At 44.6% G+C, this 25,589-nt stretch overlaps 1 protein-coding gene across 2 annotated transcripts in view; it reads left to right on the forward strand.

The window, feature by feature from the left end:
• Nucleotides 1-13,715, forward strand: part of LOC139228550 (calcium/calmodulin-dependent protein kinase type IV-like) — a 153,640-nt gene extending 139,925 nt beyond the window's left edge. The window contains exons 9-12 of one of the 2 annotated variants that reach the window (XM_070859649.1): nt 1,567-1,693; nt 7,936-8,082; nt 9,966-10,118; nt 12,371-13,715. In XM_070859649.1, the coding sequence (XP_070715750.1) occupies nt 1,567-1,693; nt 7,936-8,082; nt 9,966-10,118; nt 12,371-12,517 (574 nt within the window). In that variant the 3' untranslated portion in view covers nt 12,518-13,715. The remainder of the gene's footprint in view (nt 1-1,566; nt 1,694-7,935; nt 8,083-9,965; nt 10,119-12,370) is intronic. The other variant, XM_070859650.1, reaches the window with a different exon arrangement.
• The last annotated feature ends 11,874 nt before the right edge of the window (nt 13,716-25,589 follow it).

Here is a 25,589-nt window from a genome sequence, read left to right on the forward strand (position 1 = left end):
TCAGGCAAGTCGAGATAAGAATGCTTCTCCTTGTACTTGCGGGGGGTGTAACATCTGGTCCTCCTCATCTGTCTGTCACTTCGTACATTGGGCACATAATGCAGTGGAGCATTCCTTCTGCTGCATGTGTTTGGTCACCAAGAGAGGGTGAGAAAGGATAGGCCCCTTTTTTTAAAATTTGAAAATCTACTTTATTCAGGACAGGCCCAATTGTAGTAGCTCTGTTTTCCACCGATTGCTCACAAACAAGGAATGTCCCGACGAACACACCTCTTCAATTCCAATCGGTCACAGTATGGTCAAGATGTTTTTAGAGATGGTCACATCAACTCCAACGATCTGCAGAGTACACCCGAACTCCGCCGAAGTTGAAGCACAGCAGCCTTTTAAAGGACGCAACATGTGATTTAGAACATGGCGTCGATAACGCTGTGATTCGTTCCGGTTAGTTCCACTTTTTGTGGCCGTTTTTTTGGACGAGCTACATTGTAGGTGATGTGTGTGCGAGGTGGTGAAATTGACGATGGGTGATCTCCATGGCCGCTAGTTTGGGTAAAAATGCTCTTTACGACAAAAAACAGTGGGCGGGCGTTAATATTGAATCTCGGCGTTAATTCCGTGAGGAAAGTAACGCTGGGCAATATTATGGGCGTTGAATTCGCCCATTCTGCTGATTCCGCCCCAAAAAAGTGAGCGGGCGGTAATATTTTTTCTGACCGTTAAGCACATGGGGAAAGTAACGCTCGGCGATAAGTTTCCGAAAAATGCCCGCCAGTTTCCATTTTGTGCCAAAATGGGCGCTATATGGGGGTTACAAAAAAAGTGGAGGTACTAGCCCATGATGTCTGTGCTGCTGAAATGGAGGTGGTGCTGCATGAGGCGCTTGTGATGACAGTGGTCCACTTCACTTTGCCACTCCAATTAACATTCCCATAGGTCATCATTGCAGCATGCCTACAAAGGAGGTGGCATCAGGTTTCAGGCCATAGCTGATCATCAGTGTCGCTAAATGCGCCAAACCAGTGCTGCATGGTCTCTATAGGCGTCTGTGCAGCAGATGGCACAGCTCTGAACCTGCATCTCTGCCGACCCAGCCCCTAACGACAGATCTCTGCAATCATTGCCAGGTAGGTGTGGCCAGGGCCTACAATAATGGTTGCTACTTTGGCCGGTGCGGCAAGTCAGTGTACTCTGGCTCTTGATGGCCATGCAGTGCAACGGAAAGTATGACATGCTGTGATTCGGGTGCTTCTTAGGAAGCATCCAACATTATAGTTAGTCGAGCATTCATGTTACATAAGTGGTGCCATCGGGTGTGCTGTTAAAATTGAAGGACAGAAAATCATGCGCAGCTTGTGCCCAAATCTGCTTCTGCTCTGCCGAGTGTTTACATCCAGGCACAGAAGAGGAAGATCTGTCCCGTAAAGTGTAGCGTGATTTACTGCTCAAGTACAGGTTTGTGAACAACTAGAAATCATCTACCACAACAAATCGCTGCCCTAATTATTACATTTGCACTTTGTGTTCAAATATTCACTGTTGGTTATATTTTGTTATCTTTCCTAGACTCTGTGGATTTGAACCATTCTTTGATGCAAGGGGTGACCAGTATATGTACAGCAGGATCTTGAACTGTGACTATGAGTTTGTCTCCCCCTGGTGGGATGATGTGTCTCTGAATGCAAAAGATCTGGTAAGTATTGCAGGAATCTGAGAAAGTGCCTTTAAGGCACATGTGTTGCGTGTCTCCAAAAGGATAAGCTGATGGCTCATGTAGTATTGGGCCCAAGTTTCCCCAGGAGTTGCTCCGTTTTTTTTGGAGCAACTAGATTTTTTTGGAGTATCTTAAAAATCGCAATTCTGCCCATTTAATTTGCTCCAGTGTAAGTGAGTGAATTCATTTTTTTTTTTAGTTTCATTTTTTTTTTTCAAAAGCGGGTGTTACCAGCCACGTACGCCTGTTTTGGCCATTTAAGCAAGTTTAGACAGCTAAAATTTACTCCAAACAAGCTTAGGCCAGAGTACGTGGCCACTTGTGTCCGATAGAAAAACCTTGCGGTGAGCTAAGAAATCAGCGCAGGTAGCCAGAGATAGGGGGGAGGAGGTGGTGGGGGGAGAGGGAAGTGAGGGGACCTTCACAACAACATTAAAGAAACATAAATACATTTAAAGCACCAAGCACTAAACAAAGCATAAAAATAAGCATTCAATAACAAATAAAAAATACAAGGAAGCTGAGAGGACTTGCACCTAGCACCAAGACTTACAAAGCACTAAACAAAGCACAAAAAGTAATAAGCAATTAATTAACAAATAAAAAAATAGAAGGAACCCTGAACCTAGAGCCAAGACCAAAGTAATAAGCAATCAATCAATCAATCAATAAATAACAAATAAAAAATAGAAATCCTACCTTAGGGAACGCAGTGGGCCGCCGATGAGGGAGTCCATTTGGCCAGGGCTAGGGGCGGCGTGCTTCGGGCCCCTCCCACACAGCCTGCAGAGCGTCGCAGAGATTCGGGCTGCGAGGAGCTACTGCACATGTGCGCACATTCTAGCGCACATGTGCAAAGGTCCCGGCACTGTTTTTAGCGCCGGGACCTGGCTCTGCACCCCCACTGGATGTGCAGCGCCACACCGAGGCCGAAGACGTCCTGAGGAGCGGGGAGAATTGGAAGGTAACTTTTCGGCGCCCTTTTTAGTCTAGAAAGTCGGCTCACCCGTTTTTACAGGAGGGGGGAAACTTGGGCCCAAAGCGAGGTATTATAGGTGCTGAACACCATGAGTGAACTTGAAGTGATTACTCATCATGAAGTACCATAACATTTGCTATACTGATATATTGAACAATCTGTTAAGTCCTGACTCTAATGTACTGACTTACACGAGACACATGCTGAAGTCAAGGTCACTCAGGACCTGCACCTTTAATTCCAGCTCTCCAGTGCCGCACTTGCCTGAGACCTCCCTTTATATACCACAGTGGGACAGGTATGGAGTGTCTCCTGCAAGTGCACCCCTGGTGGTAGGGTATGCTTATTGTTACAGGTCATATCCAGTTACAGTCATGTATGGCATGATAAGATACAATTATATACAGTAATGTGAGATACATGACATCACCCACCCCCAAGGTCTTATTGCCTTTATAGATTCAGTCTCTCAGGTGGTCTGCGCTCTCGCATGGAGCGTCTTAGTTGTGGTTCAGTTGTTTGCCTTGGTGCCTGTTTTTCATTCGGTGTGATTGCTGGTATCTCGCCTGGGCTGTCTGTTTCGTTCAGTATGATTGCTGGTATCTTGCCTGGGCTGTCTGTTGAGACTGCCCTTTCCTCAGGTTGTTCCACCTGTCTGTCCACCAGATGTGGTGTGAGTTCCACATTGTAGTCTGCCTGTGGTTCTTCAGTGTTATCAGTGAATCTACTTTTTACTTGGTCTACATGCCTCCGGCAGGTTTGTCCATTGTCCATTTGTACAACCAGTAGCCTGTTTCCCACTTTGTCTGTTACTGTCCTTGCAAGCCATTTGGGACCCTGGCCATAGTTTAGCACAAACACTTTGCCCCCTATCTCATTCCACCTCCCCCTCGACTTTCGGTCATGGTACTCAGTTAGCTTTTGACGCTTAGCCTCAACACTTTCATGCATGTCTGGAAGGATTAACGAGAGCCTGGTCTTTAAGGTTCATTTCATTAATAGTTGTGCGGGGGGAACCCCAATCAACGAATGCGGACGAGATCTGTATGCCAGCAGCAGTCGCGACAGGCGGCTCTACAGCGTGGGACCTTGGATTCTGAGCATACCTTGTTTAATGATCTGCACTGCTCGCTCCGCCTGGCCATTGGAGGCCGGCTTGAAAGATGCCGTCTTAATGTGATTTATACCGTGGTCAACTATAAAATCGTGAAATTCTGCGCTGGTGAAGCACGGACCATTATCACTGACCAATATGTCAGGAATGCCGTGCGTTGCAAACATGGTTCTAAAGCTCTCCACAGTGGTGGAGGTGGTGCTCGAGTTTAAAATGGTGCACTCGATCCATTTTGAAAATGCACCAACGTCTATGAGGAACATTTTGCCCATGAATGGGCCCACATAGTCTATATGCACCCACGACCACGGTTTGGTGGGTCAGGGCCAGGGGCTTAGGGGGACCTCCCTGGGGGCATTACTGAGTTGGGCACAAATGGTGCACCGATGGACGCAGAGCTCCAAGTCCACGTCAATGCCAGGCCACCAGACATGAGATCTGGCTATGGCCTTCATAAGGACGATCCCCGGGTGCTCGCGATGGAGCTCCCGGACAAACACCTCCCTGCCTCGTAAGGGCATAACTACTCGGCTGCCCCACATCAGGCAGTCTGCCTGTAGTGAGAGTTCATGCATGCGCCTATGGAAGGGTTTGACCTCCTCGGGGCAGGCATCGCAGGCCTCTGCCCAGTCACCGGTTAAAACGCATCTTTTAACTAGAGATAACGTGGGGTCGCTGGTCGTCCAGGCTCTGATTTGGCGAGCCGTCATGGGCGAACCTGTGGATTCAAAGGCATTGATTACCATGACCATCTCACAGTCCTGTTCGTCGGACCCTTCTGTGGTCGCCAGGGGTAGCCTGCTAAGCGCATCGGCACAGTTGTCTGTGCCTGGTCTGTGCCTTATCGTGTAGTCGTAAGCCACCAGCATGAGTGCCCACTGCTGAATGTGGGCCGAGGCGTTGGCGTTGATTGCCTTGCACTCGGATAGTAGGGACGTGAAGGGTTTGTGGTCGGTTTCTAACGCAAACTTGGCTCCAAAATATTGGTGCATCATTTTGACACCGTACACGCACGCAAGCGCCTCTTTCTCAACCATACCGTACCCACGCTCCACCCGCGAAAGTGACCTGGAGGCATAAGCAACAGGCTGCAATTTACCCGCATCATTGACGTGTTGTAAAACGCACCCAACCCCGTATGCAGACGCATCACACGTAAGGACTAACTTTTTACCTGGGTCAAAAAAGGCTAAAACACTCTTGGAACATAGAAGGTTGCGTGCCTTATTGAAGGCGCGTTCTTGGGCGTCCCCCCAAAACCAATCGCACCCCTTTCTGAGTAGCACGTGGAGAGGCTCCAGCAGCGTGCTCAAGTTCTACATAAAGTTTCCAAAGTAATTGAGTAGCCCGAGAAAGGCGCGCAGTTCCGAGGCATTCCGGGGCCTGGGTGCCAGGCGAATCGCTTCGGTTTTGGATTCAGTTGGGCGGATTCCATCAGCGGCAATCCTTCTGTCCAAAAATTCAACCTCAGGCGCGAGAAACAGACACTTGGATTTCTTAACTCTTAGGCCTACCCGATCCAATTGACTTCGTACTTCCTCAAGATTGTGGAGATGAGAGTCGGTGTCCCTGCCCATGATGAGTATGTCATCTTGAAACTCAACCGTCCCCGGGATGGACTTGAGCAGACTTTCCATGTTGCGTTGGAATATAGCAGCTGCCGACCTGATGCCGAATGGGCATCGATTGTACACAAAAAGGCCTTGATGTGTGTTGATGGAGGTGAGTAGCTTAGACTCTTCGGTCAGTTCTTGCGTCATATACGCAGATGTGAGGTCAAGTTTCGAGAAAAGTTTTCCTCCAGCCAACTCTGGGCAGCAGGTATTGGTCCTGTAGGGAGACTCTGTTTATGGTAGACTTGTAATCCCCACAGATTCACACGGATCCATCAGGCTTCATGACGGGGATGATGGGGCTTGCCCAGTCGCTGAATTCCATGGAAGAAATTATGCCTTCCCGCAGAATCCGGTCCAGTTCGTTTTCAATCTTTTCCCTCATCACATAAGGCACAGCTCTAGCCTTGTGATGGACCGGTCTGGCATTCTGTGTGATGTACATTCTAACTTTAGCCCCTTTGAAGGTGCCCACACCTGGCTGAAAGAGATGTTCAAAACAGCTTAGAACTGTTGAGCAGGAGGTCCGTTCCTCTGACGACATGGCGTGAACATCATCCCATTTCCAATTAAGTTCTGCTAGCCAGCTTCTCCCCAGGGCTGGGAGATCCCCGGGGACAATCCACAAGGAAAGTCGGTGCACCATCCCTTTGTGTGTGACTGAGAGCATGGCGCTGCCAAGGACTAGGACGATTTCTTTAGTATAGGTCCTTAGTTTGGTGTCAATCTTTGTGAGTTTTGGTCTGTTGCTTTTGTGCAGCCACAGCTGTTCAAATTGTTGAACGCTCATGAGGGATTGACTGGCCCCCGTGTCCAGTTCCATGTTGACAGGTATCCCGTTGAGTAGAACCCTCAACATAATTGGAGGCGTCTTGGTGTAAAAACAGTGGACATTGATCGTGTTAACTCACTGTACCTCGGCATCCCATGCACTGTTCCAACTGTCTTCTGGTCCGCTTTCCGACCCTTCTGATTCGTATACCAGCTGAGCTGCTGTTTTTCTGTACATGAGCCAGATGCCCTGTGTAGTTGCAGTTTCTGCAAATGGAATGCTGAAATCGACACACCCTAGTTGAGTGCCTTCCCCCACATCTCCAACACAGACCGTTTCCATTGTTTCCAAAGGATGAGCTGCGTCTGTCTGATCTCCCTTGAGCTTCTCTCAATCTGTTGTTGATTGCTCGCATTGTGGGTTGATGAGGTGTGATCGGCCCTTGATTTTGATGGCCCTTGATTTTGATGGCTTCTGGCGCCACTGTCTGCTGTTGAAGGCCTGCTCTCCTGCCTTTGTCTGTGTGTGGGGGGTAGTGGTTTGTTTCACAATGTGAACCCCTTGTTCCGATGCCTCGTTGGTTGTCGTACCCGAAGTATAGATCAGCCTCGTTTCTTCTTCGCCTGCCAAGAACATCAGTGCTGTTGTCTCTAGAGTCAAGTTCTTAGTCTCTATAAGCTTTCGGAATATGCCTGCGTGGCCTATTCCTTCAATAAAAAGTCTCTCAGTTCTTCTCTCCTTAGTTCATCGGGGAACTCACATGAACTAGCCAGCCTCCGAAGTTCCGCCACGAAGTCAGGTATGCTTTGGCCCACACAGCGTCTGTAGTTGTAGGACCTGTGTCTGGCCATGTGTAGGCTGCTCGCTGGATTCAGGTGGTCTCTCACCAGTGTGCTCAACTCCTCAAACGACTTGTTTGCTGGTTTCTCGGGTGCCAGCAGGTCTTTCATTAAAGCGTATGTTTTCGAGGCACAGCTGGTCAAGAAATAGGCTCTTCTCTTGTCTGCCTTATCGTTGCCCAGCCAGTCTTTGGTCACAAAGCTTTGCTGGAGCCTTTCTATAAAGTCATCCCAATTGTCTCCAGCATTGTATTTCTCATCTGAGCTGTTGGTAGCCATTCTATGGATTCTGTGATCCCGTAACTCGTCACCACTGTTAACTCCTGACTTTAATGTACTGACTTACACGAGACACATGCTGAAGTCAAGGTCATTCGGGACCTGCACCTTTAATTCCAGCTCTCCAGTGCCGCATTTGCCGGAGACCTCCCTTTATATACCACAGTGGGACAGGTATGGAAGTGTCTCCTGCAAGTGCACCCCTGGTGGTAAGGTATGCTTATTGTTACAGGTCATATCCAGTTACAGTCATGTATAGCATGGTAAGATACAGTTATATACAGTAATGTGAGATACATGACACAATCCAGCACACGTCATCTAGGATTTAACAACATCTGATGGCACAGCACCTGTTTTTCTCCCAGTTTTTGCCCTCCTCACCTGAAGGTATTGATTATGGATAGCGACTGAGAACAGGAATACTAGCAAGTTTTTCCCTTCCTTAGCCCAGGACCTGTGAGGCTGAATGCAGTGGCCAACAGCCAAGATCAACCAACTCAGTACAAACTAAGAATTAATTTTAGGATCTTCTAGTCTGTATGGCCTAGTACTGTGTCAGAAGAGCAGGCAACATATATATTTTTACAGTAATAAATACTTTCATACTCTTTTGAATTTAAAGGTCATCAACTTGATTTCCATGACTGTTGTATGTGAAGCTGATGAAAATTGGCAGGAAACTCAGTTGAAAAAAATAGCAATTTGTTATGTGACAGGGAAGAAGAGTCAACTTGTGATAAAAGTATTCCAGTGCTACATAGGATATAAGGTAACATGACAGGCAGGGGCATTAATAAAGAATACTATTTTCATCAAAATACTGATTTTTTTTTACTGTAGTGTTGAAGCAGCTATTACTAGATCTGGATTAGGAGATCAACTTTGTGTAAAGATTGTGTGAAGACATTTGGAGTGGTTGTTGTAAATTGGGCCAAGAGTTTCCACTTTGGGTGCAAACGCCGATCCGGGGGCAAAAGGCGTTCAAAATTGCACTCGTTTTGCAAAGTGAATTTTTTGCTCAAGTTTCCACTCAAACTTATTTGTAAATCACTGAACGTAAAATCTTCTGTGATCCAGCAAAATCGGACAGCATTTTAGAACATTTTTTTTAAAATTTTGCATTAAAAATTATTCCTTGATATATTTAAGTGTGGTAACCTGGTGCAGTTTTATTAATACAGCTGAAAATGTGTTTATAACAAAAGAAATAAGCATTTTTAATCTAGTTCACCACCTGTGAATATCCCGATTTTCAATAACTGAAAGTGACTTTAAAAAACTGTACAGAACCATTTATTAGTTGTAGTCAGTCACTTAGTACATTTTAAAATAAATTGAACTCTTTTAAAATGTGCCTATTAGTGTCCTTATATCTAAAAAAAAAAGCTTCATTTTAAGAGCCTCCTCGAAGGCTCGCAAATGGGCGCAATTAGCAGAAACGGGCTATGGTGAATATTTCAATCTGGGGGCGGAGCCAGTTTTGTGAGAGAGGGGGACGCCTTCCAGCGCGATGTTTTTTAAACTAGCGCAAAAGATCGCAGGAATTCTTTTGTGTTGGTTTGGCCGAATTGGGGCAAATTGCACTTTAGAGAGTGTATAAATTTATCTCGGGCGGTAGCGCAGAACGGGTGATAGCGAAACAGATTCAATGCAAAATAAAATCGAGCAGAGTGCAAAACAGCCTGCCAATTCCCTTATTGCCCAATTTGCGAGACTGCCAAAGACATATTTATAGACCACCATTTCTGACTTGTAAGATCTCAGTGGTGTCTATACCAACAATTTGCTATGTCCTGCTTATTATAAGAATTTTGAAGCTCATCGTTCTAATACCTTAAATCTTCGATCATACCATCCAACTGCATTTTGTAAATCTCAGAATTTTTCATCTGCATTATTCGGCCTGGCAGATTATTCTAATTATTCCTCTCCCTTTGGATAAAAAATTACAGCAACAGATAAAAAATAAATTCTTCCCCTCATGACTGAAGAAGAAATCATCATCATCATAGGCAGTCCCTCGAAGAGAGGATGACTTGCTTCCACGCCAAAAAGGGATGAGTTCACAGGTGTTTCCTAACCCTAACCCTAATATTCTAGATCCCGAACTACATCGTGAAGGATGGAAGATGCCCGTGCTTGGATTTTTTTTAACGTGTGGTGGCCGTTGCACACCAACCATCACACGGGCTTGACAGAGCTAGGTCTTGGTCCAGTAGCAAGGATTACCCAAGACTAACTGGAGACCAGCTCTGCTGCACAGACTGAGCGCGCACACCTATCGCAGTGTGGGCTAGCCTGTGCTGCCCCTGGGCCCTCACCTCTTCTGGGCCCCAGATTCATGCCTCTCTTGGGCCCTGGTCACTTCCCTCTATGGACTCTTGCCGCTCCTTCGCCCCTCCTGCTGTGCCTGCCCACACTGCAATCAGCGGCCTGGCTTCGTAGCCGTCGGCCTCCTGCAGCAGTACGCGCTGCTCCCTGCAGTGGTTTGTCCCCGCATGCTGCTCCCTCCAGTGGCCCCCACCTGCTGATGCGGAGGGAGCAGTAAAAACAGCACAATAGAAAGCCTTTCAAGTTTTCTATTGCTTTGAATCAGAACCAGGGAAGATTCAACCTAGTGCTACCTCTGAGTTGTTGGGTCTTTACTTGCAGGTCAGAAAGCTGATAGTGCAAGATCCACAGAAACGGCTAACTGTTCATCAGGCCCTGCAACACCCCTGGGTGACTGGGAAGGCAGCCAATATTGCACACATGGACAATGCTCAGAAGAAAATGCAAGAATTTAATGCAAGACGCAAGCTCAAGGTAAGTAAATAAACAATAAGCAAGAAGCTGTGCAACAAATTAGACTTTTAAAATGGTTGGGTTTCAACACATCCAGTCTAGACTAAATTTCTGCCTTAAACGCTTTGCCCCCTCTATATACACACACACACACACAAACAGTGAGAATTAATTTCAGTTGGAAAGTTACATCACCATTCTTGGTTGAAGTGCTAGATCACAGTGCTCCAGCAATAGATGAGTGTTTAACAACAACTTTTATTTATGTAGCGCCTTTAACGTAATAAAATGTCCCAAGGCGCTTCACAGCAGTGTTATAAGGCAAAACAGATAAATTTGAATTTAAATTTAGGAACTTCACTGAGTGTCATTTGAGGAGAATCACAATGAAGCGGATGCCACTTTGCCACAATGCTAAAGATAGTGTGTAAACAGGGTTGTCAGATTGAATTGTTCTGCAGACCTAAAAGTTGAATCTACAGCAATAAACATAGAAAATGCTGGTCGGGCAGCATCTGTGGAGAGAGAAACAGAGTCAACCTTTCAGCTCATTGACCACCTGCCTGACCTACTGAGTATTTCCAGTATTTTCTGTCTTTATTTCAGATCTCCAGCATCTGCAGTATTTTGTTTTTGTAGTTGAATCTACAGTACCTGGTGGTTGGAGATCTGAACTGTAGATTATAGACCATAGCGGCAACATTGTTTTTGGTAGTTTGAGTCCCAAAGGGCAAAGTTGAGCAAGGCTAGGGAGAAACAAGTGGTAACCACATCTAAAATTGTTCCCAAATGGACTGTCCTTTCTGGAGATAATGTTCGGAATATTTTAACTGCACCAAGATAAATAAAACAAGTTTGTGCGCATGGATCATTATATGAGCACACAAATAAATCCCAACAAACTCAGAGCAGATTTTGGAAGTTCCATTACGAATTGGCCCTACAAACTTGAAGTAAACTCAGGAACGATTCATAGGAACAGGATTAGGCTATTTAGCTCCTCGAGTTTTCAATTAGGTCATGGCTGCATCAGTATCCTAACTCCATTTACGTGTCTTGGCTCAATCCCTTAATAGTGGCTAGCAAAATTCTATCGATCTCAGATTTAAAATTAATAATTGAGCTAGCAACTACTGCTTTTTGTAGGAGAGAGTTCTACACTTCTACCACCCTTTGTGTGAAGAAATGCTTCCTAACTTCCCTGCTGAATGGCCTGGCTCTGATTTCAAGGTTATGTCCTCTTGTCCTAGACTCCCCCAACAGCGGAAAAAGTTTCTCTCTATCCTATCAATTCCTTTCAAAATCCTGAAAACATCAATCAAATCATCCCTTAACCTTCTATATTCCAGAGAATACAAGCCTAGTTTATGTAATTTATCCTATTCGTGCCAAGTTTAATTGCTGGCAAGAAAATATGTCATTGATCAATGACATCAGTTGCATGTTATATCACTAAAAATGCTCCCATTGGGAAAGCACCTTTATTACTGCCTGGCACCTACCCAGATGGCTTGGTGACAATCAGGAACATGCCATCAGAGAAACCCCGGATATGAATCTACTTTATAAAATTCACTAAATAAACTGCATAACACGAGTAAGCTTGATAGATGGGATTTCTTTACCCGTATTATATCACTGACACCTACACCTGATGGATCTGCTGTTGATAATGTGTTTTGTTTTCCTTATATTTTGATGCAAAAGTAGTACAGGTACAAATCCGGCTGTCCGAAAATCGGAATTGTCTGAAAACTGGACATTTTTGAGAAAATTCCATTTGATATTCAGTAAATTAAAATCCAGAATTATTGTCCAAAAAATGGTGGGCTGGACTAGCTATCAGCTTCGCTGCTATGTTTTAAATGGCGTGCGATTGGTTCGAGCCTTGTCGAGCCTTGCCGAATGACCCTTGACCCAGCCGGACCCGATCTGACCCACGCCACCACTAAGTACTTTGTCTGCCTTTGTCCGAAATCCGGAAAAATCCAAAAACCGGCACAGTCTCGGTCCCGAGGTTGCTGAATTTGAGATGTTGTACCTGTATGTAAATGCTCAAAAGGTTAATTTGCAGCAGAGATATACTGACACATCTTTCACAGGCAACGTGTGCTCTTCTGAGAACTGTGTTTCATGCAGATGACTGACTTCTGGCTTACAGCTGGAAAGAAACGCTAAATGAACTATATATTCCACAGGGCTTTCCAGTGTAGCGCAGTACTTACTAAGAAAAATAACTGAGGTGTTGTGCTGTTTTGGTCTTGTTTTGACAGGCAGCTGTTAAGGCTGTCGTAGCTTCGAGCCGACTGGGAAATGCTAGCAACCATAGCCACGGCAGCCACGACAGCGCCAAAGGAAGGCGCAATTCCTGTTCCATCCAAGAGCAAGGTCCCAAACAGGAAAATGTGCAAAAATCATAGCCAAGCTTTCAAAATTTATTTCCAAAGACTGCCTGCCTCATGGAAGATATGCAAGGAATGCTGGCAAGGATCACTGGATCAGTACTTTCCTTCCAAAACTAATGGTGATGGCATATTTTGCAAAAAAAAAAGGATTCTGTAAAGTGTGTTCCACATCTTCCTCTAGTGGAATGAATATGCCAGATCTTCAATTCATGTGTGAAGATGTGTATATATATTTATAGTATTTTTTGCTGTAGTACAGTACTCGATGTAGACTGATAGTGTAAAACATAAATCTAGGGTCACCGCAGTTTTAAAATACGCAACATAGCATCTGTATCCAACCCTCCTTCGGTCCATTTGTTGGATATAATGTTCACTCTAACTATTTTTGATGGCAGATGTTTTGACTTAGAGGCAAATGGCATTTATTCATTTATGTGACTATTTTAAAAACGAGGGAAAAAAAATCTTCATCGCAAAACTAATATACAACCTCTTAAAATGGAGATGTTTACTGGTCAGTTGGTCCAAAGGCTTTGGTTGAATAGATGTAGTGGTTTAACAAAAGTAGACCAGAGCAAGGGTCATAAAATAAATATTACTAAAGGTTTAGTTTATACTATTTTGATTATATATTTACTCTAATTTGGTAAATGAGACAATAATGCAATAAAAAGAATAGATATCTGAAATAAAAACAGAAATTGTTCGAGATCCACATTCCGCACTTGAAAGAGAAAAAGATAGGCTGTTATAGATATCAGGTCTTCCCTATTCTCTCAGGTTCAGCATTACTGGTCACTCTCAAAAGCAAACCCCATGTCCTGTACAATCAAGAGTATACTTTTACTATTCAATATCTACTTATACGATAAGCATGGCCCAGGGATCATACCAGTCAGTCCTCTTGTTGTATGTACTGTATTCTGTGATAATGCACATGCCCCATGCTCATTTCTCCTATCTTCTGAAAGACAGATTGATAAGTATGCTAGTGAGATGAGACCAATTGTAAAATAACGAACTGGTTTATTTTTCATTAAATACATGACCAACCCAATACTATTATGATCTTAAGCCTCATCTATTTCTTATCCCTCCTTGTAACATCAAAAATGATAAATGACTCAAACTTTGCCCTTGATAAGAGCCTTCCTTCACTTTACCAAACAGTATTTCTAAACTGATTGTTGCTCTCTTAGAAAGCGTTCTCTGTCGAATTGTTTCAAACTCAAACTTACTGTAGACTTCCATTTTTGACCCAGAAATAGAGGGGGAAAAATGCGAAAGCTTCATCTCAACTTCTCCCCCAGGTCTCTGTCAAGGACTGGCTCATCCAGCTGCCATCAAAAGTACCTTGGTGGGGCTCCCATGGCAGCTATATTGCCTGGCCAGCCACCTGCTGTGCTCAATGCATAAAAGCAATTCAACATCCAACAGGTTTGGAGCTTTCCATGGAATCAGAGAATCATAGAATGATTACAGCACAGAAGGAGACTATTCTGCCAGTCAATCTCGTTCCGGCTCTCTGCAAGAGCACTTCAGCTACTCCCAGTCCCCTGCCCTTTCTCCGTAACCCTGCAATTTTGTTTCCCTTCAGATTCTAATCTAATTCCCTTTTGAAAACCACGATTGAATCTGCCGCCATCACCCTTTCAGGCAGTGCATTCCAGATCCTAACCACTCGCTGCATAAAAAGGGTTTTCCTCATATCGCCTTTGGATCTTTTGCCAATCTGTGTCCTCTGGTTCTTGACCCTTCTGCCACTGGGAACAGTTTCTTTCTATTTATTCTGTCTAGACCCCACATGATTTTGAGCACCTCTATCAAATCTCCTCTCAGTCTTCTCTGCTCTAAGGAGAACAACCCCAGCTTCTCTAGTCTATCCATGTAACTGAAATCCCTCATCCCTGGAACCATTCTTGTAAATCGTTTCTAATATGTCCTTACTATACAGTACAAATGCACACGAGGCCCATGCTTGAGAGGTCACTCTGTGACCAGTAATCTTTATTAGCCAGCACTGAAGTGAAGAAGGTGGGTGGAGCTTCCCCTTTTATACCTGAATGTCCAGGTTAGGAGTGTCTCCCACAAGTTCACCACCTAGTGGTCAGTGTTCTCACGGTGTACAACTTAGGTCAGTTTATACATGGGTTACAATGACAGTTGAATACATGACATCACCTCCCCCCATCCCCAAAGTCTTAATGGGATCACAGGTTAAGTCTCTATGGTGGTTTACGCTCTCTTGTAGAGCGCCTGAGTTGGGGCTCCGGTTGTTGGGCGCTAGCTTGAGTGTCTGCTGTTTGCGGTGCCTCAGGCCTGTCCGGACCGCCCACAGTGACTGGGCTCTCCTCCACTTGGTTCCGGTGTTCGGTCACCTGTGGTGGAGTGAACTCTACATCGTGTTCTTCCTCTGCTTCTTCTATGGGGTTGCTGAACCTCCTTTTTGTTTGATCCACGTGTTTGCAGCAGATTTGTCCATTGGTAAGTTTAACTACCAGAATCCTATTCCCCGCTTTGGCAATCACAGTGCTTGCAAGCCATTTGGGCCCTGCAGCATAGTTGTGGACAAAGACAGGGTCATTGACATCAATACATCGCGCCCTCGCATTCCCGTCATGGTAGTCACATTGTGACCGGCGCCTGCTCTCAACAATTTCTTTCATGGTGGGGTGTATAAAGGATAACCTGGTTTTGAGCATCCTTTTCATTAGCAGCTCTGCGGGTGGAACCCCTGTGAGCGAGTGTGGTCGGGATCTATTGGCCAACAGGAGACGTGATAAACGGCTTTGTAGGTATCCCCCTTGGATTCTGAGCATTCCCTGTTTGATTATCTGCACTGCTCATTCCGCCTGGCCGTTTGAGGCCAGCTTGAACGGTGCCGTTCTGACATGGTTGATACCATTTCCTGCCATGAAGTCCTGGAATTCAATGCTTGTAAAGCACGGGCCATTGTCGCTGACCAAAATGTCCGGTAGACCATGGGTGGCGAACATTGCCCGTAGACTTTCTACCATGGCAGAGGATGTGCTTGAATTGAGAATGTCACACTCGATCCATTTGGAGTAGGTGTCTACTACAACCAAAAACATTTTTCCCATGAAAGGACCTGCGTAGTCGACATGGATGCGTGACCATGGCTTGGCGGGCCAGGACTAGGGGCTAAGGGGGGCTTCCCTGGGCGCATTGCCCAGCTGGACACACGTGTTGCACCTGCGAACACAAAGTTCCAGGTCTGCATCTATCTCTGTCCACCAAATGTGTGACCGTGTGACCTGGCAATTGCCTTCATCATGACAATGCCCGGGTGCTCATTGTGGAGTTCTCGGATGAACGCCTCTCTGCCCATCTGGGGCATGACTACTCAGTTTCCCCATAGTAGGCAATCGGCCTGAATCGAGAGTTCATCCTTGCGCCTGTGAAATGGTTTAAATTCCTCAAGGCATGCCCCGTACATAGCTGCCCAGTCCCCATTCAGGACACATTTCTTGACTAAAGACTGTAGCGGGTCTCTATTTGTCCAGACTTTGATCTGACGGGCTGTCACGGGTGAGCCTTCGCTTTCGAAAGCTTCAACAGTCATGACCATCTCAGCAGCGTGCTCGGTTGCCCCCTTGGTGGTGGCTAGTGGGAGCCTGCTGAGTGCATCGGCGCAGTTTTCAGTGCCCGGTCTGTGCCGAATTGTATAGTCATAGACGGCTAACGTGAGTGCCCACCTCTGTATGCAGGCCGACGCATTTGCATTTATGGCCTTGTTGTTGGCCAAAAGGAACGTTAGGGGTTTGTGATCTGTCTCCTGCTCAAATTTCCTGCCAAACAGGTACTGGTGCATTTATTTTACTGCATAAACACATGCAAGCGCTTCCTTTTCTACCATCCCGTAGCCCCTTTCTGCCTGGGACAGACTTCTGGAGGCATAAGCTACCGGCTGTAACTGACCATTGGCATTAACATGCTGCAACACACACTCGACCCCATAGGACGATGCATCGCACGTTAAAACAAGTTTCTTACATGGGTCATATAGTGTTAACAGATTGTTGGAGCAGAACAAATTGCGTGCTCTATCAAAGGCCCTTTCCTGGCTGTCCCCCCAGACCCATTCGCGACCTTTGCGTAGGAGCACGTGTAGCGGCTCTAACAGCGTGCTCAATTTGGGAAGAAAGTTACCAAAATAGTTCAGGAGCCCCAGGAACGAACGCAGTTCCATCGTGTTACGGGGTCTGGGTGCTCTTTGGATCGCTTCCGTTTTGGACGCAGTAGGTCTGATCCCGTCTGCTGCTACCCTCATCCCCAGGAATTCTACCTCTGGAGCTAGGAAGATGCACTTCGTCTTTTTCAGTCGCAGACCTACCCGGTCCAGTCTGCGTAGCACCTCCTCCAGGTTGTAGAGGTGTTCTTGAGTATCGCAACCCGTGATGAGGATGTCATCTTGAAAAACCACCGTCTTGGAATTGACTTGAGGAGGCTTTCCATGTTTCGTTGAAAAATCGCGGCGGCCGAGTGAATCCCGAACGGACATCTGTTGTACTCAAACCCCCTGTGTGCCGTGATGGTGTCAGCTTCTTCGACTCACTCGCCAGCTCCTGGGTAATGTAAGCTGAGGTCAGGTCCAATTTTGAAAAAAGTTTGCCACCGGATAGCGTCGCAAAGAGGTCCTCCGCTCTTGGTAGCGGGTACTGGTCTTGGAGTGACACCCGATTGATGGTGGCCTTGTAATCACCACATAACCTGACCGAACTATCCGCCTTGAGCTCCGGCACAATCGGGCTCACCCAGTCACTGAATTCAACTGGCGAGATGATACCTTCCCTCAGCAGGCGGTCCAATTCGCCTTCTATCTTTTCCCGCATCATGTACGGCACCGCTCTGGCCTTGTGGTGTACTGGCCTGATGTCCGGGTTTATGTGAATCACTACCTTGGTCCCCATGAAAGTGCCAATGCCGGGTTGAAATAGTGAGTCAAATTTGTCCAGGACCTGTGAGCATGATATTCACTCCACAGAAGAAATTGCATTGGCATCGCCCCATTTCCAGTTCATGACAGCAAGCCAACTCCATTGAGGAGCACTTTCATCATTATCGGTGGCGTCCTGGTGTATGAACTGTATATGTGCTCCACATGAACTCGCTGAACTTCAGCTTCCAGCGATTTCCTCCAGTGTCCATTTGGCCTCGGAGGGCTTACATCGGGCCCATCCTCCACGTACATCAACCTGGCTGCAGGCTTCCTGCACATTCGCACCAAGTGACCGCTGACGTTGCAGTTTCTGCAGGTATATTGCTGATACCTGCAAGCTCTGACTGTGTGTTTGCCTCCAAACCTCCAACATGAGCTGTAGTTGGAAACAAAAGGTTCATTACCAGTCGATCGTCTCTGACTGTCTCTGTAACTGTCCTTAAGCACACCATTGACAGGTGTTGATGGCCCCATTACTGGTCGCATTATCCCTTGCGATGGCATGAATCGCCGTTCAGCTAGCCATTGTCTCTGTTGAATTCCCCCTTTGGGTTTGACTACGTGCGCCAATTGCCCCTGTCTGCCTGGAGAACTGTGTGCCGCTTTAACAATGTTGACTCCCTGTCCATTTGCTGCATTTAAACCAAGATTTTTCTCAAACATCATTCTGGTCTCTTCCTCCCCTGAGATAAATGTCTGGGCCATCAAAGCCGCCGTTTCCAGGGTCAAGTCTTTGGTCTCAATCAGTTTCCTGAAAACCCCAGTGTGCCCGATGCTCTCAATAAAAAAGTCTCGCAGCATCTCCACTCTGCAAGCATCTGGGAACTTACATAAGCTCGCCAGTCGCCGGAGGTCTGCCACGAAGTCTGGAATGCTTTGCCCTTCTCGACACCGGTGTGTGCAAAACCGGTGTCTCGCCATGTGCATGCTGCTCGCCAGTTTAAAGTGTTCCCCGATCAACTTACTGAGCTTTTCAAAAGTCTTGTCTGCCGGCTTCTCTGGCGCTAGAAGGTCCTTCATCAGGGAGTACGTCCTGGATCCACAAACCGTCAGGAGATGAGCCCTGCGTTTGTCGGCCGAATCTTGTCCCAGCCATTCCTTAGTGATGAAACTTTGCTGTAGTCCCAATAAAATCGTCCCAATCATCACCAACACAGTACCTCTCGTCTAGTAGCCATGCTCCCAGTTTCTCATCACCAATAATATGTCCTTACTATACAGTACAAATGCACACGAGCCCATGCTTGAGAGAAAGTCACTCTGTGATTAGTAACCTTTATTAGCCAGCACTGACGTGAAGAAGGTGGGCGGAGCTTCCCCTTTTATACCTGAAAGTTAGAACTCTCACAAGTTCACCACCTAGTGGTCAGTATTCTCATGGTCTACAACTTAGGTCAGTTTATACATGGGTTACAATGACAGTTGAATACATGACAGTTTGTGCACCATCTCTAAAGCCTTCACATCCTTCCTAAAGTGCGGTGCCCAGAAGAGGACACAGTATTCCAGTTGTAGTTAAACCAATGTTTTATAAAGGTTCATCATAACTTCCTTGCTTTTGTACTCTATGCCTCTAGTTATAAAGCTCAAGATCCCATATGCTTTTTAACCACTTTCTCAACCTGTCCTGCCACCTTCAACAATTTGTGCACATGTACCCGCAGGTCTCTCTGTTCCTGCACCCCTTTTAGAATTGAATCCTTTAGTTTATATTGCCAACGGTTTATATTTAGTTAATATTGGAACAAGGTAACGAGCTGTCCACCAGACTGATCTGGTATAACAGTTTTAATGACTAACCTATTTCCCTTTGGGACAGCTGGTTAAACTCCTGGTCACTCTATGTTTCAGTGACTTTTTAATGTTAAGCTTTTAAATCAGAAAGGTTTATTTGAAGCCTGGGAATTAACTGTTTCCATCCTGAATTAGATTTTTTTGTCAGAAACATTTTATAACTTAAATCAAAAATTCATTCCAGGCCAACTAGGTAAAAATGTTGAAACATGGCATTAGTGTTTTATGAGAAACTCTTCATCAGAATATTAACCTCTCTTTCAGATTCTGACTGTACATTTCCACAATTTTCTGTTTTTACTTTAAAAATGTACAATAATTGTCTTAGATTGATATTATATTGCTGGAATATTTGTCAGGCTTGTTTCCGTCATCAGCATGTAACTACAGTTTAAAACTGAGAATGTTATTTATGAGTGTATTGGACCAACTGACTCCTGGCAAACTGTGGCAATTAATTAACAATATCAGTTTAATTTCTTAAAATCGTAGTGTTCTTAATAAGTACTGAAACATCGTAATCAGTAAATTTAAATTAAGTGTAAACCTATAGGAATGTAACAATTGTTAAAAAGTGGTCGGCTAATAAACATAAAGGTCACACCACAGCCAGTGGTTGCATACAAGGTCAGATTGTCATTTTAGTTAGAGTTAAAGATATCTTCACACCACTTGTCAATACAAATATTGTTAACTAAGACTCTGTCCCACCTTAGTTTGAACTTTTTGTATGATATGGGCTGGATTTTCAGCTTTGCCAAAACCATTCCCAACACATAGCCCACGCCACCACAACATAAATCGCAAAAAAATTTAAAAGAAGAAAACAATCACTTATCTGAGGTCAGCATTACTTATCTCACTTCAGCCAGTATTGGTTGGACCACCCGTGAAGGGCGCGCTGCAGGGCGCACGGGTCAAAAAGCGAGCCGGTGTCGCAACCAGGAATGTTGCACGCCGGCTCAACTCTTCTGGCCAGTTCTGCTTCGGCACCCCCGCAAAACCAGTCCCGAAAACCCCCGCGGGGCGCTGGAAGCTGACCAGCCGCACAGAAGAGTTCACCGCCGCCATTCTTGCCCCTCCAGGGCGAAAACAGTCAAACATCACCAGAAAATCCAGCATTGACTTTCATAAATGTTTATTTCTTTTTCTTATAACGTTCAGTCTGATGATCAATTAAACAATTTCCATCATACGAAAGTATTACATCAATTAAACCCATCTCTTACCGCTCTGTACAATATATAAAAAATTAGTTGGGGGAAACAAAAAGATGCGTTATGCAGGCTTGTAGGATATCATTTCTATTCTAATTGTATTAGTCATGTTATTGGGTGAACCCAGTGAGATATAAATCATATAGAGCTTCATAACCTACTGTTTATACAACCAGTGTGTGTGTGTGTGGGTGGGGAGTGTGGGGTGGGGGGAGCTGGGAAGTAGAGGTGAGAGGCTTATCTCCCTTTGTATGTATTGACTTGTGCGTTAACATTACCATGTGTAGGGACAGAAATCAATATTACATGTGTTATTGGGCTAAAATGTAGGTGATGCCCGTGCAAACACTGAATGTGCCCATGCAGATTCAATGCACGAGTAGAAATTCACCCCAAATCTTTGCCTTAAAATATAATAGAATTCGTAGATTACAATTTGGTGATATTAGACATGCATCTGATGTTCTAAAATGCCAGTATTCTCAAGAGTATATTTTTCACAAGTTCCTGAAATCTGGTGGCGCACAGTAAAATGTAGTTCCATTAAATGTCACAAAGCACATCAAAGCCATCAAAACCTCAGAAGGCTGAAAAATCCTACAAATGTAATTGAAGCATCGAGAAGTTCAGAAGAAACCAGTGTTTGACTTAAGGGCAAAAAGTATTCTACTTATTTGCAAAATAATCCTAAATATTACTGTCTATTCTGGGTTTTTTCTGGGTTTTTGCGTCTCTTTCCCCAAAGTTACGGCGGAGGAGCAAGGGAATCCCCATGAAAATTCACATCCTTAGGAATATGTCGAAATTCAGTAAGATATGCTTCCCTTTAATAATAATGTATGCCTTTTATGCAAAACAGATAGTTGATGTAAATAATTAGCACAACGCCAAACTGTCTGGTATGTGTAGAGACTATCAATAGGTGAAACGATTCACTTTTATATCTTGGATGCTTTACAAATTCCACAACTCAGCCTTTGGTTATTACACAAATGATTGCAATGTATTTCTTCCCAACTAGATAAACTGCCAATATTTAAGAAATTGATTTTCTAAGTTTAATAAGTGTTGCATTTCAAGCTTTAAGGCAAAATGGAAATAGTGTGATAAAGATTTATTATAATTTTGTCAAATCGGTCATTCTCTATTATTGTGCCACATAAAATATGACATAATGCTGCAACAAACAGAAAATGTAGTATGAATTTCAAACTACCGGCTGCAGGTCTTCAAAGGACTATAGATCAACAAATCTCATTTTTGACATACTATACATATTTATAATCAATTGAATGGCTTTTTAACTGAGAATGATCTATATGGCAGTATGCATTACTTATGTGTGAGGAATATTTTTGCCAGTCTATTACTCAAGACTTTCTACTATATTGTGTAGAAGATAAATGTATCTTGTGTACAGCAATCTTTTGACTGAAATCTTCTTTAGGCATTACGCAGTTGATTGTATCTTACAGTAACTCTGTTTCATTTAGTAAGGCGCAGTATTTTTTGATTATAAAACAGTACTGTTACATTTCCACAAATGCAGCTGAAAATATGTTAAGTGTTTTACATTGAGTAGTGCAAATTGCAAGACTTTAAATATGCTTCAGATATTCCTTTGTTTCGTAGGCTTTCTATTACAGTTGATGTCCTTTTTATGACATTGATTTCACTTTTTTCTGAAATATCTATTTTTATTCCACAACCATGCCAAGGTATCTATCTGAGCTTGTTAAATGGAAAATTCACAGGATGCCACTTAGTGGCCTCTGTTTCTTGTACGGTGCATGGATCAGGAGCCAATCCACAATTTTAAGCTGCAGCAACCTGGAAGCAGCTACTAATATTATTATGTTATCTATACTCGTAAATAAAAACTACAAAATAAGATCACTCATGACTCCATATTCTTTGAATTTATTTACAACTGCACATGGTTACAAAAACCATTTTATGTTAACAGGTTCTAATACTTTCCTGAGGATCAATTAATATGGATGCACAATATATAATGGTTATGTGTCTGATATATATCATTGGAACTATAAGCACAACTCATTGATGAGCACATTACTTACTCGATCTCTTCTAATATAAAGAGCTTACCAAACAGGTTGTCTATTCCCAACAACACTCCATATTTAACTGAGTTTGTTGCAGAGCAAAATTGCCCATCTGTCTTTCCTCCTTCCAAGGGACAGTCAGAGGCCAGAATTAAAACTTGTTATATACAACTAGCTGATCTCCCATGGCATTGCACATGAGGAGTCAAGATCTATGATAGTCCTTAAAAGTGAAGCGGCAGAAGGCGGGCAATAATTAGACCAAGGCGCACAGACATAATTCCCTATTTTAAAGTCAGACATTCTGCTCTTATTTCGTATAATACTGTGATTTTACATTATTCCTACTGGATTGGCCATGGCATTGCCCACAGAAGGTGAATGTTAGGTATACAAGAACTTAATGAGGCTGAGTACTGTGAGCTAAACTTAGTGTGACCTTAGTCTTATTTATTACAACTCCAGAGTGCCTAAACAACATGGCAGCCAACATTTTATACTGGCCCCGCACGTGTGTGCAGGTGACCATTAGGACTCCAACAGCCACGCCCTCTGGTGGCAAGTATTACATAGTTACATACATAACAGTGACAAAGCAAATTTCCCTTAGAGTGCGTCAGTGCTGTAGGTATAGGTTATGGGGATCTGCAGGTTATGTAGCTTGACTTAGTAGAAGTATGCCGCTGAAGGCATGACTGTGACGACCTTAGAAGCATGACAGAATGGTGAAGCCCAAATAAGGATTGCATGACATACTTTGCAAATTTATATTGTTTCTTACCTGTCTGTGCTGTCTTTGCCTTGATAATAGCTCTAGAAAATTAAATTATTTTTGTCAAAAAGAAAATTAGAAAAATTTATATGGCTGCTTCAATGGTTCAGGAGACTAAAAACAATCAAAAAGACTATACAACTCATTCAACAACTTAGTAGTAAAGCATACTGAGCTAAATTTTCCTCTGTTTTAGGCCAGTTTTTTAGTACAATTTGGATATCAAAATAGGAGAATGTGGCAGAGACACTTAGGGGGGAATTTTAATTCCCAAAAAAAGGCGGGTATGAGTCGGGTGCGAGATTAAAGTGTTAAAAATTGAGGGGCTGAAATAGAAGAACTGCCTCCCACTGCCACTGACATTCCTCTCGTCGAACCGTCCAGTGCCACTTTCATGGGAGGGGAGAGCCGCCAGGAAGCGCCCGCCGACATCAGCGGACGTCCGATGCACGTAAGTACGCTCCCGCCCACCGAGATGCCATATTCATGCGAGCGGGAGTCGGCTGCAGGACGGCGATGGATCGCTTAGTACAGGCAGCTCTGTCCTCAATGGTAAGTGTGAAGATGCTGTAAAAAAGGTTAGTGGTTTATTTAAATTATTTCTTTACAGGTACTTACCTGGATGGGATCCCCCGAAGGTCATCAGATGTTTTTTGTTGTTTTTGATGGTTTTTATTTTTAGTTCTTCGGCCCTCCGTGGGCCCATCTCCATCCTCATCGGCACTTGGGCGGCAAACGCCTCTGCCGCCGAGAATGAGAGCTTCCGCCGGCTGCCACCCAGATTGGCAGCATACGTCGCAGATTTGCTACCCGCCGACCATCGAGGGACCTGGGTGATGAAAATCCCAACCAAAGAACCGTCAGGGACCTCAGCGGTCCTTTGGGCGGAACTTGGGCAGGCGGAGGCCTTCATCAATTTCGGGTCCTGAATTTTTAGCCTTTAAATCCTCTTCTTCTTGGTGCCACATCAGGGGCAGGAAGCTCCGAGATAGATGGCTAGGGCTTCGACATAGGAGCCTTTGGGGTCTGACGTGGCCCCTTGTGTAAGTGTGGCTGAGGTTCCAGAGGATCCTGCTAAAGGTCATGTATCCGCTGGCATGGCAAGGTCACCCTCGCCTGGCTGCTTTCTCAAGATATTCAGATTTTTGAGGCTGATGGGAGGGTATGTTTGTACTGCTCTCCCGAGGCACATCTAAAAATCTCTCTCCTTGCTTTCGCCAGTAACACCTCCACTGAAGACACTGCAAAATTGGCTTTCCCGACAATGCAGGTCACGACCTGTTTCTTTTCCACATCGTCCTTATTGCAAATTGAACGCCCTGGAATTCCTATTGATACATCCACTTAGATTCTGAGACTGGGTGGGATTTCCTTCCCACCCAGAAACAGAGGGTGCAAATATCGCTCAGAACCCATTTACAATTGTGCAAGGAGTTATAGAGACAGAGAAATAGGGTGGGTTTTGGAAAGAGTTAACGGATTGGCAGAAGTGCAGCCTTGATGCTATTTTAGCACTAAACCCAGGAAGGTTCCAGGATTGATCCTTGGTCTATATTTAGCCAATCTCACCTGAATATGGAAGCGGTCACCACAACTAGTGCTCCCAGGTAAGAGAAGGTAAAATGATGGTAGGGCTCCCCTTCGCAGTCAAGTGACCCTGCACTGGATGTCAGATGAGGACAGGAACGGCTTGGCTTTGATGCCTCCTAAAACTGACAAGCCTGCCTGTTGTGTATGGAGAAAGAGTCAGACGGAACACTGTGAGCTCAAAGTAAAGTGTGACCTTAGTCTTTTATTGCAGGTCTCCAGAGTGCCTCTCCAACCTGTGAGGCCTCCTTAAATACCTGTGCTCCCAAGGGATTATGGGATCACTTCTGACTCCAGGGGATGAGCCCTCTGGTGGCTGTACAGAGTAAATATAAGTTTACATATATAACACTGCCAATATTCATTATTGACGATTGTGCATTTGTGCAAGGCACAAGGCTGCTGCTGCTTGTGGTACTGCATCCGAGTATAAGTCGATACATTCTGGAAAGGAGCAAAGAAAATTGCAGGAAAAAACAGTCGTTAGCCTTTTCATATACAAATAATTGTGATGTCTAGCTACAAACCTGGCATGTGGCTTAAGATCACTAAATAGGATGTGGCTACTTATAAACTGCTGAGATAAACCAAACAGCACATGTAATTGCTTATAAATTTCCAGCTCCAGATCAATGGCTGGCTTTTTCTTTTTTACCAAAGAATGTTTTGCATCTGTAAAAAAATAACG

The sequence above is a fragment of the Pristiophorus japonicus genome, chromosome 18, assembly GCF_044704955.1.
Source record: "Pristiophorus japonicus isolate sPriJap1 chromosome 18, sPriJap1.hap1, whole genome shotgun sequence".
In the NCBI taxonomy this organism is placed as follows: Eukaryota; Metazoa; Chordata; class Chondrichthyes; family Pristiophoridae; genus Pristiophorus; species Pristiophorus japonicus.